We start from the raw sequence: 13,076 nt of genomic DNA, 5'->3' as shown, positions 1-13,076 counted from the left end.
AAACTTAAAGGGATATGCCAAGATTTTTTTCCGTGTCTTGCCTCACTCCTGAGTCCATGACCAGCAGATAGACACCATCCTTTCCACTGTGCGTGCAGTAACAAGGGAGATAGAGCCGTATCGCCGTAATTAGCTTAGCTCAAACACTGGAAGTGTATGGGTAGTGTTAGCCTGCCTCCACCTAAAGTCATCAGAGAAACTCTTCAGCAACTCTAAACGGACCGATCTTGGTCTCAGAGCTACAAAACTCTCCGGTAAGGCATCTTGAGCGGTCAAATGGCGCTAACGGGACCAGATCGGTCAAAACGGAGGGTTCAAGCAAAGACGCTTTATTTTGGTTCAAGCTAGCTACATCGAGGGTAGGTTAGCTTCCTGTTTCAAAGTAAAAGCACAAATTCTATCGTCATGGTTTTCTGTATGTAAAGGGCAACGGGTGTTTTATTTTGTGAAAGTAACCGGAAGCGCGTTGGTCACAACGGCTAGCTTGAGTAGCGCCGAATTCGTCCGAACAAAATAGTAAACAGCTGGTATTTAGACAAATTAACGACACACTGCTGATCTAAACGGCTACTTTCTCACCTAAACATGTTTGAAATGTTGATAAAGTGATATATTTACAGAGTTTAGAGCTAAAATGAAATCAGCTTCCGACTGCTGATTTCAGCTCAGGTAGGAGGCAGGCTAACACTACCCATACACTTCCAGTGTTTGAGCTAAGCTAATTAGCGACTTTAGGTGGAGGCAGGCTAACACTACCCATACACTTCCAGTGTTTGAGCTAAGCTAATTACGGCGATACGGCTCTATCTCCCTTGTTACTGCACACACAGTGGAAAGGATGGTGTCTATCTGCTGGTCATGGACTCAGGAGTGAGGCAAGACATGAAAAAAAAATGTTGGTGTATCACGTTAAGTAAGAAGAAGAGTTGACAGTTGAATTTACTCACCTTGTCAGCCTGGCCGGGTGGGGTTTCCTTATACAGTTGATCCGCACGCTCTAAAACCAACTCCACCTCCGGTTGCTTCATCTGCACCTCCTCAATGATCTGGAGACAGAATCAGTCAAGACAGAATCAGTCATTTGTTTTCATTTCGAGCAGGGGTGGGCAATACGGCGATACGGCGATATGAGATGGTGAAGGATTAGAGCGTGTAGACGATCTGCCAAAGTGCAGAGATCGTAGCATCGTCTCTAGGGCTCGTTCTATAAACTGCAGTTCTATGCTGATGCACCGACGCACCAGACGTAGCCTATTACGTCATCAACCTGAACGACCAATCATAGTGAAAACTATGCAGACTATGCAAAACTGCAGATATTTAAATGGGCTCTATGCACAGCTCCACTACTTCCTGAACTTCTGAAAGGCAGAAGGCAGCTCCCAACCTGATTAATCCAGGTGTGTCTGACCATTGTGACTACTCAGACACACCTGGATTCATCAGTTGGTCCAATAATGTAAGACAGGAAGTAAAGGAGCAGCATTAAGTTCAGGAAGTAGTGGAGCTGTGTATAGAGCCCATTAAAATCTGTTCAGAAAGGCTCTTTGACCTAACCACCTAGGTATGATGGCCTTCTGCTCTTTGTTGGCCAGGAGACTTATCCTGTTTAAATGGAAAGATGCTTCCCCCCCAACGTATGGCCAATGGATAAGGGAAGTTATGAGTTATGTTCATTTAGAAAAAATTAGATATACTGTAAGAGGGACCACTAGAAAATTCTATGTCATTTGGCAGCCATTTATCTCCTTTGTGGAAGGCACGGCAGCTATTAAAGGGATAGTTCACCCTAGAATGATATTTCGCTCATTATCTACTCACCCTCATGTTGACTAAGGGCTGGAAGAATTATCAGAGTCCACCGTCCCTTCTCTGAGTTACAGGGGGTCTCGGCGTAGCAGTGAATTTCAATGCAACGGTTGCAAAGGGACACCGGAGCTCTTCGTAAAAAAACACACACAAAAAAACATCCAAATACCTCAATGATGCTCGTCCAAATATCGCGTGATTCGCAGTAACCGCACTGACGCCGGCGCAAATCACGCGATATTTGGACGGACCAGGAAGAGGAGAAGAAGAAGAAGACGAGAAGCTTCCGCTACAAACAAGCTTAAAATATAGACTTATTTAATTTTTTTCGGGACAATTACGCAATTTGGGGCTTCAGCACAAGACGGACATTACATACGAGCATCATGGAGGTATTTGGATGTTTTTTTGTGTGTGTTTTTTTACGAAGAGCTCTGGTGTCCCTTTGCAACCGTTGCATTGAAATGCACTGCTACGCCGAGACCCCCTGTAACTCAGAGAAGGGACGGTGGACTCTGATAATTCTTCCAGCCCTTAGTCAACATGAGGGTGAGTAGATAATGAGCGAAATATCATTCTAGGGTGAACTATCCCTTTAACATATCTATGTAACCCAAATGTATGTTTTTTTTTTGTTTGTTTTTGTTTTTTTCTTCTTCATTTTCACTTCGTTATAGTCTTCTTTTTTATTCACCTAGTCTGTGTATGTGTCAATCTGGATGTATTGAAATTTTCTTGGGTTCCAGTACAAGTGGGTGGGGGGCACGGGAAATTTGTTTGTTTGGACAGGAACTAATCTTGTTTGTTCCATGTGTGAATTGTATTTCTTGTATTTGTTATATTTGAAAAATAAAAAAGACCTTGATCAAAAAAAAGAAAGGCCCTTTTACCTAAATTGTCTGTTTTTCAATTTTTGATTAAGATCGTGATAAAATCTAGATCGTTATTTTATTTTTTTTAAATCGTGATGTGATATTTTTGCCATATCGCCCACCCCTAATTTCGAGTGGTTAATAAGGCATATGTTTGTTTGTATATGTGTGTGTGTGTGTGTGTGTGTGTGTGTGTGTGTGTGTGTGTGTGTGTGTGTGTGTGTTACCCTGGCCGGTGGCCCCTCAGGACTCTGCTGCTCCAGTGTGGTTCTGGTCCTGGAGGCCCAGACTGACAGGTGGTCCAGCTGAGCCTGCAGCTGCTGCAGCTGCTTCAGCAGAGCCTCCATCTCCAGCTGCCGCTCCGGCAGAGCCTTGGACACCTGGACGACACCAGAGAGTCACCATGGTTACATACTGGACGTCGCCATGGTTACATACTGGACGTCACCATGGTTACATACTGTAGCTACGGGTCTGGGCAACAACAACTACAGGTAGGAAGTTTAGTGTAAAGGTAAAGGACATTTATAGGCTCATTGCAGCTCTATGAAAGAAAAAGTATATCAACACTTTTCTGCATTAATTGGCCATTTAAAGGGATAGCTCAACATTTTTGGCAAGTTGGCCCATCACCATAATCCCTATAGTCATAGCAGTAGGTTCGTTACCTTTAATTGTCGGTGCAAGCTGTTTTTAGAACGGCGGAGCAGAGCCGTGAGCTGCTCAGAGCTACGCTACGGAGGCTCATTATGGGATTTCTTGGTTTCCCTCATCAAACTCATCAAATACACAATCCAACAACTCCACAACGCTCTGGTGGACAAGTTGTGAGCTGCACATTCACCACGCTATGAGATAATAACACAACGTTACCACACAGAGTTGTTTTAGAGGGAAATTCATGCAAAACCACTGATGCACGTTGCCTTCAGGGACAGTTTTTCATCAGCATGAGGGTGAGTCACTAATGAGTGAATCTGCTGCAGCGTCTACAGTGCTGACCTGAGACCAGCGGGTGTTGATGACCCTGATGTCTTTCTGTTTGTCCACAGGAAGTGAGATCTGCTTGTTCCTGGAGTTCAGGTCCTCTACTGCTGTCTTCTTAGCAGGAAGCTCCTCCACACGAGCCTGAGACACACACACACACACACACAACCTCATATACTGAACCGTCTCCTCTGTATCGGATAGTGTATTAAAGGGATAGTTCACCCAAAATTCAAATGTCCCTCATTATCTCCTCCCCCTCATGTGGACTAAGGGCTGGGAGAAGTTTCAGAGTCCTCCGTGGCTTCTCTGAGTTACAGGGGGTCTCGGCGTAGCAGTGCATGTCCATATGACGGTTGCTAATGGATACCAACTTTCTTCGTCCAAAAAGACACACCAAAAAACATCCAGATACCTCCATGCTGCTCGTATGTAATGTCCCTCTGGTATTGAAGCCCCAACATGAGAAATTGTTCCGCCGGTCACAGGCAGAGCAGTGAACTGAGACTCTGGGAGCTTCCGCTACAAACAAGCTTAAAATATAGACTTATTTAATGTTTTTCTGAACAATTTCTCATGTCGGGGCTTCAATACCAGAGGGACATTACATACGAGCAGCATGGAGGTATCTGGATGTTTTTTGGTGTGTCTTTTTGTTATGAAGACAGTTGGTATCCATTTGCAACCGTCATATGGACATGCACTGCTACGCCGAGACCCCCTGTAACTCAGAGAAGCCACGGAGGACTCTGAAACTTCTCCCAGCCCTTAGTCCACATGAGGTTGAGTAGATAATGAGTGAAATTTGAATTTTGGGTGAACTATCCCTTTAACAGACACAGGGTGTAGGTGTAGGTGTGGACAGTACCTGGACTCTGCTCAGCGTGTCTCTGATGTGCTGTGTGTCTGCAGGCTGCAGGGGAACAGCCAGGACGTCCTCGGCCTTGTCCAGCCAGTTCAGCATGGAGCTCATGTCCTCCTGCAGCTCCGCCGCCGCCGACCGCGCCTCGCTGGACCTGCAGGGACCCAGACACACCAATGAATAGAGGGCTGGGTATCTCTGTTTATGACAGATAACACCTGAGCCCCTTCAGAGCCCCTTTGGTCTCTGTTTGTGAATATATGGTTTTATCCTCCCTTCCTTCCTTCGCCCTTATTTCTTCCTTCCTCTTTTGATCCAACTGACCTGATCTGTTCCCTCCCTCCATCTTTCTTTCCTTCTTTTTTCCCTTCCTTCTTTCCACAATCCTTTTTCCCTCCCTTTCCTTCCTTTTTGACCCAATTGGCCCAACCTGTTCCATCCCTCCTTCTATCTTTCCTTCCTTTTTATCTTCCTTCTTCCCTCCCATCTTTCCCTTTGTCCTTCCTTCCTTCCTTCCTTCCTTCCTTCCTTCCTTCCTTCCTTCCTTCCTTCCTTCCTTCCTTCCCTTCGTCCTTCCTCCCTCGACCCAGGAGGACAACAGGTGAGTTAAGAACTGGTTCAAGTACCGTTTAAAAAATAGAGTAGTAACCGGTAACGGTAAAAACCCTCAACGCTGCCGCTGAGTGTAAAGGACGAGACTCAAACAAAACTTTATGAATATTATTTGTGTGTGTGATCCAGCACACTAAAAACAGTTGGGTTAAAAAATAACCCAATTTTTACCTAACTGCTGGTTCAAATAAAGACAAACCCCTTTTTTGGGTTAATTTTAACCCAATGGGTTGGGTTAATCTTTTTGACCCAACTTTTGGGTTGAATATTCAACCCAAAAGTTGGGTTATGCTAACTACAACGATGGGTTATTTTTAACCCAACTATTGGGTCGTGTATAAAGCACTTGCTCGACCCAATAGTTGGGTTAAAAATAACCCAATGTTGTAGTGCACGGACAGCATTTTTCAAATGAACCGGCCGGTTACAGTAAGTCACAGAATTACCCAACCCAACCCAACAAATGGGTTACTCACTGAAAAACAACCCAATTACTTACACAACCCAGGAATTGGGTTAAATTCATAGCCCTATAACCCTGAAAATGGGTTACACTCTGGAAAAATAACTTTATTTTAATTTAACTCAACACCAGTAACTCAGAAATTGGGTTACAGAGATAACCCAACATTTTTTAGTGTGAGTGAAAGAGGTTTAAAACACACACACACACACACTCACACACACACACACACACACACACACACACACACACACACACACACACACACACACACACACACACACACACACACACACACACACACACACACACACACACACCCACCTCCTCTTGTGCTGGTTGAGCAGCTGACAGGCGTCGACCCAGCGCGTGTTGAGCAGCTTGAGCTGCGTTCGAAGCCGCGCGGCGTCGTCCGGCGTGCTCAGCTGGCTGATGTCTTCACCGGCCGCGTTGACCCGGCCCAGCGCCCCCTCCTGGACGGGGATGGCCTCGGTCAGGTCCTACACACACACACACACACACACACATACCAGATATATAAATACAGACAGTTTGCTTGTGTGGAACAGGGACGCAGCAGAAATTCCCAACAGAAAGTGAACGCACCATCTTTCAAGAATCAAAGAAGCAACGTCCTGTGTTCTGCTTGTTGGAAATGCTCGTGTCCAGGGCCGTTGCTAGGGATTCTGGGCCCCCTTAAAGAATACTAAAGTGGGCCCCTGACTTTTCCACTTTTTTTCTTAGACTACGTATGTATTATAAGTTATTATTCAGCCTACTTTGTTTTGATGCTAATGCAGCATTACTATGAGTATTAGTCAGGGTCTAAGCAGAATAATTCAGTCATACAAAGATTAGACTACTGGGTTTTTTGGGGGGCCCTATTGGGCACTGGGCCCCTACACTCTTAGAAATAAAAGTGCTAAGTAGAATCATATAAGGTTCTTCCACTTGTCATCATAGGAGAACCCTTTTTGGCTCCTGGTAGAACCTTTTTTAAAGGTTCTCTGGATCAGAATGGTTCTTACTGGAACCCTTAGTGTTACCAAGAACCCTTGAAAAACCCTTTCTTCAGGAAAGGGTTTTTCAGAGGCAAATGGTTCCAGGCAGGCAATGCAATTTTATTTCTACAGCCCATTTTTACAAACAGTTTGTCTCAAAGGGCTTCACATCCCATCATAACAACACCCTCAAGGTACCCTCAGGTAGGACCCCGGCCCTTCTTTTAGAACCCTTATTTCTAAGAGTGTAGAATTATCATCACCTTTCTCCCCTATACAACGGCCCTGCTTGTGTGTCTGGTTGTGTGTAGTGTGTTGTGTGTTGTGTGTTGTGTGTTGTGTGTTGTGTGTTGTGTGTGTTACCCTGAGATGCTGTCTTTGTGCTGCCGGGTCGCTCTCGGCCTGTTTCAGAACGCCCTCGGCCTCGTTCAGCCACTCCTCCACAGCCTTCTGCTCCGACGTGAACTTCTGCCACTTGGAGTTACACTCCTGCCAACGCCTTGATACACACACACACACACACACAATTAAAGGTAACGACCCTACTGCTATGACCATAGGGATTATGGCAATGGGCCAACTTTCCAAAACTATCACTTTAACTTAGTTTATCTTAACTTAGCCTAGCCCAACCAGACTGAACCTAGCTTAAGTAAGGTTACCTTAGTACCTAGCCTAGCCTAGCTGAGCCTAGCTTAACTTAATTTAATTTAACTTAACTCAAATCAACTTGACTTGTTTCATTTCCTAAAAGCCCCTTTTCCTCCAGTCTAATGTTTAATGAGAATATTAACTTAACATTTCTCTATATTTGTACGATTTTCACTGCTGTCACATGATTGGCCGACTGGATGCTAACTGATGCTAACTGATGCTAACTGATGCTAACTGATGCTAACTGATGCTAACGGACTTACTTGAGTCTGTCGTGGTAGAGCTTGTTGAGCTTGTCCCAGTTGGTGTTGAGGAGCGTGGCGGTCTCGTGGATCTTCTGGGCCTCGAGGGGCCGCGCCCCCCCCACCATCTCCCCCCGCTGGGCCAGGGCCCCCCCCACCGAGCCCTGCAGCTGCTCCATACGCCCCTTCACATCCTGCACAACAATCAGTCTGTCAGTTGTACTATGATTGTAAAACATTCATATATTTTACACATATTATGTTTACATATTACAATCTTATTATTACTATATACCAAATTATTATTGTGTCACAAAATATTATATTTTGCTAAATCTTAAAAAAAGATTTAAAAAAAAAAACACTGAACAAAAAATACAGTAACACTTTACACTAAGGGTCCCTAAACGTTGGTTAGTACATTATTAAGCATTAATATATAAACTAATGTGTTGATTAATGCTGAGTAATGCATACATAATAATAACTAATTACATTATTCAACTTTTATTATTACTTAATCATTTATTAACTAACTTTGAGTAGTAAGCATTAGTTAACTGCTTACTAATAGGCTACATTAATTAGTGTGTTTCCTAATCCTAAATAATGCATAATAATGATTGTTAAAGGGATACGCCAACATTTTTTGTGTGTGTCTTGCCTCACTCCCGAGTCCATGACCAGCAGATAGACACCATCCTTTCCACTGTGCGTGCAGTAACAAGGGAGATAGAGCCGTATCGCCGTAATTAGCTTAGCTCAAACACTGGAAGTGTATGGGTAGTGTTAGCCTGCCTCCACCTAAAGTCACTAATTAGCTTAGCTCAAACACTGGAAGTGTATAGGTAGTGTTAGCCTGCCTCCACCTAAAGTCACTAATTAGCTTAGCTCAAACACTGGAAGTGTATGGGTAGTGTTAGCCTGCCTCCACCTAAAGTCATCAGAGAAACTCTTCAGCAACTCTAAACGGACCGATCTTGGTCTCAGAGCTACAAAACTCTCCGGTAAGGCATCTTGAGCGGTCAAATGCCGCTAACGGGACCAGATCGGTCAAAACGGAGGGTTCAAGCAAAGACGCTTTATTTTGGTTCAAGCTAGCTACATCGAGGGTAGGTTAGCTTCCTATTTCAAAGTAAAACCACAAATTCTATCGTCATGGTTTTCTGTATGTAAAGGGCAACAGGTGTTTTATTTTGTGAAAGTAACTGGAAGTGCGTTGGTCACAACGGCTAGCTTGAGTAGCGCCGAATTCGTCTGAACAAAATAGTAAACAGCTGGTATTTAGACAAATTAACGACACACTGCTGATCTAAACGGCTACTTTCTCACCTAAACATGTTTGAAATGTTGATAAAGTGATATATTTACAGAGTTTAGAGCTAAAATGAAATCAGCTTCCGACTGCTGATTTCAGCTCAGGTAGGAGGCAGGCTAACACTACCCATACACTTCCAGTGTTTGAGCTAAGCTAATTAGCGACTTTAGGTGGAGGCAGGCTAACACTACCCATACACTTCCAGTGTTTGAGCTAAGCTAATTACGGCGATACGGCTCTATCTCCCTTGTTACTGCACGCACAGTGGAAAGGATGGTGTCTATCTGCTGGTCATGGACTCAGGAGTGAGGCAAGACACGAAAAAAAAGTTGGCCTATCACTTTAATATATCTGTAAACAGTTCATTAATGCTTAATAATGTACTAGCTAACCTTAATTAAGGGACCCTTATTGTAAAGTGTTAACAAAAATACAAATCCCTATATAAATATGTGTTTAAGGTGAAAGTAATATGCTGCTGTAGTTTTTGTAATGGTTTTAAAGCCAGTGTTTTTACTACACAGATATTACATTACATTTCACTGAAAAAACACTAATCCCTCTGGTTCCCTGGTGATCATATGTTCAGAGCAGCATTGTGTGATTGTGTTGAGTCTATTCCAGACAGAAAGACATAATAAAACCCTGCTGACCTTCAGGCAGTTCTCCTGCTGAGGCAGGTTGTAATACGCAGCGGGCCAGTACTCAGGAGAGTTCAGCTTGAAGTCTGTTTCTGAGACGGAGCGCAGCAACACCTGCAGCTCTGCTAGGTAGTCCTGCACACACACACACACACACACACACACACACACACACACACACACACACACACACACACACACACACACACACACACACACAGAGAGAGAGAGACACGACACACAGAGAAGACAGGTCGATCAGAAAAAGACAAAACGCTGCTTCCATAAACAGATAAATCATTATTTGCCACGTGTGTTAAAAGCTGTTACCAAGCAACATGTAATAGGACTGATCTATTAGACATTACTAAGTTGCCATATTACAAAAATTCAATATGTCTTTTTTATTTTATTTTATTTTTTTAAGAAAATGTGTTCAAGATCAATAGTAAAGCAAAGGATTTTTTTTGTAGTGTGAAATAAAATATAAAAAATGTTAATATAACCTATTTAATGTCGATGTTTTTAGACGATGAACTGTAAACTTTGATCTATGAAACCTAGGAAGATGTAACAATAGTAGACATCCTATATAAACATGACAAATTCTAAACTCTAAAGGGATAGTTCACCCAAAATTCAAATTTCACTCATTATCTCCTCCCCCTCATGTGGACTAAGGGCTGGGAGAAGTTTCAGAGTCCTCCGTGGCTTCTCTGAGTTACGGGGGGGTCCATGCAGCAGTATTTGTCCATATAATGGTTGTGAATGGAGCTCACTTTTCTTCGTCCAAAAAGACACACCAAAAAACATCCAGATACCTCCATGCTGCTCGTCTGTAATGTCCCTCTTGTATTGAAGCCCTGACTGAGACACTGGGAGCTTCCACTACAAAACAAGCTTAAAATATAGACTTATTTAATTTTTTTCGGGACAATTTCTCATGTCGGGGCTTCAATACAAGAGGGACATTACATACGAGCAGCATGGAGGTATTTGGATGTTTTTTGGTGTGTCTTTTTGGACGAAGAAAAGTGAGCTCCATTCACAACCATTATATGGACAAATACTGCTACGCCGAGACCCCCCGTAACTCAGAGAAGCCACGGAGGACTCTGAAACTTCTCACAGCTCTTAGTCCACATGAGGGGGAGGAGATAATGAGTGACAGAAATTTGAATTTTGGGTGAACTATCCCTTTTAGCAATGAAAACTATTTTTTTAAAAGTTCAATCACATTATATCATTTTTTGTTTGTTTTGTAAGTGTCCAATTAATTAATTAATTAATTAATGTAGATGTTCTTAGATGATTATCTCTAAACTTTGATCAATGAAACCTGGAACATTTTAACTATTCTAGAAATCCGATGTATAAAAAAACTCCCATTTTTTTGTTTGTAGTGTCCAATATAAAAACGATATAAAACTTAGTTTAAATACAGTAGATGTTCTAACTTATCTGAACTGTGATTATGAGTAAACTCTTGAAATGATTAATTGATGAAAACCATGTTACACACCAGTTAACAAGCATTTATCCAGATATAAAACACTGTTAGATTAGACTGGGACGGCCCAACTGGACAATACCAGCAATGTCCAGTGGCTCTTTTAAAGTAACTTTGAATAATTAAAGGTGGATTTCAATGATTTACTATTAAATTTGAAATGGCGTTTGCTGCTGAATGTTTTTTTTGTTTTACTGGGAGTGAGTGGTTGGTTGTGATTGTCGTGTTTACAAGTAAAGTTGGAAGGAAAAAGTCCAGGTCTGAGCCTGAGTTTGAGTCTGGAAGTCTTCCCAGTCCAACTTCATTCGCTTAAAGGGATAGTAGCATTTTTTTTAAAGTGGGGTTGTATGATCTCCAAATAGCAAACATTATATTATAGTGAACAATGGAACTGTGTATTTTTTTTCAGGTAAAACCTCTTTTAGGCCGTGAAAATAGGCCGTTTCTTTGGGTCTGTTCACAACACTGTATGTTGTAAATCTCTGGGCAGGGCTATTATGGGCTGGCGTTGCTAACGGGAGGAGTGCAGAGAGTCTTCTACTGCAATTAAAGTACTTAGGGGCTATTTGGAGATCATACAACCACACTTTAAAAAATGCTACTATCCCTTTTAAATACTCAAAATAATGGAATCCCGGGTCAGGGATGAATGTTCCTATTGCAAACCTGTATTTCTAATGTCTAAGTAAAGGAGCACTCTGCTCTAAATGTCTCATTCGAAGCCTTTGTTACATTGTGTTTTACCACACAAGCTGCTAACTGCAGATCTACACAATGAGAGGGGGAGACTTGTTTCCCACTGCATCAAGTTGGCAGTGAAAACAATAATAACCCGTGTGGAAACTCACTGCAGGTCCCAGGTCAGTGAGTTTCACTTTCAACAGGATGTTTGTCTGTTGTGTTGTATTGTGTTGTGTTGTGTTGTATTGTTCAGATGTCTTTGTCTGAGACTCAGAACTTTAACATGTGTGTCTATGTCTCCCCTTCTCATCATGTACACAGGGCCGTTGCTATGAATTCTGGGCCCCCTTAAAGAATACTAAAGTGGGCCCCTCCCCCTAACTTTTCCACTTTTTTTTTCTTAGACTACGTATGTATTATCATTTATTATTTAGCCTTCTTTGTGTTGATGCTAATGCAGCATTACACTGCAAAAACTCAAGTATCTTAGCAAGAATATTTGTCTTATTTCTAGTCAAAACAAATCTCATTCTACTTAAAATAAGACTCATCATATTAAAAGCAGCTTGTTTTTAGACACTTTTTACTTCTTTCGAGCTGATTTTCACTTGAAATAAGTAGAAAAATCTGATAGTGGAGCAAGTTTTTCTTTCTTATTACGAGCACAAAAAACTTACTTTCACTGGCAGATTTTTCTACTTATTTCAAGTGAAAATTTGCTTGAAATAAGTGAAAATGATCTAAAAACAAGTTAATTTTTAGGTGATGAGTCTTATTTTAAGTGGAAAGAGATTAGTTTTGACTAGAAATGAGACATTTGGACAAGAAATAAGACAAAAATTCTTGGAAAGATGTTGAGTTTTTACAGTGTACTATGAGTATCAGTCAGGGTCTAAGCAGAATAAATCAGTCATACAAAGATTAGACTACTGGGGTTTTTTATGGCCCCACTGGGCGCTGGGCCCCTAGAGTTATCACCACCTTTCTCCCCTGTACAACGGCCCTGTGTGGTCTACTGCTCTCTCTCTGCTACACGACTTGGACTGAATACACATCTGACTGAGGCTTTCATTTTGGTGAGCAGTAAAATCATGGTAGTATTAAAGGGATAGTTCAACATTTTGTCAAACTGGCCCATCACCATAATCCCTATAGTCATAGCAGTAGGTTCGTTACCTTTAATTGTCGGTGCAAGCTGTTTTTAGAACGGTGGAGCAGAGCCGTGAGCTGCTCAGAGCTACACTACAGAGGCTCATTATGGGATTTCTTAGTTTCATTTTTTTTTTTCATTTTCATTTCTTTATTGAACATGTCAAGAGTAAAAACAAAACAGACAAAATAACAAAAATAAAAACAATGAATAAATGTATATTAATTATAATCATCTCTAAAGAAGGTGCCTGTCATGTTCAGAAGGGGTAAGA

The 13,076-nt window shown here is 42.1% G+C and overlaps 1 protein-coding gene across 1 annotated transcript in view; it reads right to left on the bottom strand.

Moving 5' to 3' along the window:
• LOC310999082 (dystrophin-like) overlaps nucleotides 1–13,076 on the bottom strand; it is a gene marked incomplete at its 3' end in the record, with an annotated part of 346,130 nt that overhangs the window by 27,465 nt on the left and 305,589 nt on the right. The window contains exons 46-53 of the mRNA XM_083989398.1: nucleotides 9,474–9,596; nucleotides 7,524–7,696; nucleotides 6,970–7,105; nucleotides 5,930–6,105; nucleotides 4,537–4,684; nucleotides 3,684–3,809; nucleotides 2,909–3,061; nucleotides 948–1,046 (exon numbers count right to left, since the gene is read on the bottom strand). Of these exons, the coding sequence (XP_083845524.1) occupies nucleotides 948–1,046; nucleotides 2,909–3,061; nucleotides 3,684–3,809; nucleotides 4,537–4,684; nucleotides 5,930–6,105; nucleotides 6,970–7,105; nucleotides 7,524–7,696; nucleotides 9,474–9,596 (1,134 nt within the window). The remainder of the gene's footprint in view (nucleotides 1–947; nucleotides 1,047–2,908; nucleotides 3,062–3,683; nucleotides 3,810–4,536; nucleotides 4,685–5,929; nucleotides 6,106–6,969; nucleotides 7,106–7,523; nucleotides 7,697–9,473; nucleotides 9,597–13,076) is intronic.

This window comes from Trachurus trachurus (assembly GCF_905171665.1).
Source record: "Trachurus trachurus genome assembly, chromosome: 2".
In the NCBI taxonomy this organism is placed as follows: Eukaryota; Metazoa; Chordata; class Actinopteri; order Carangiformes; family Carangidae; genus Trachurus; species Trachurus trachurus.
Note: the sequence above shows the minus strand (reverse complement) of the source record. Positions and strands in the feature narration are given on the sequence as shown.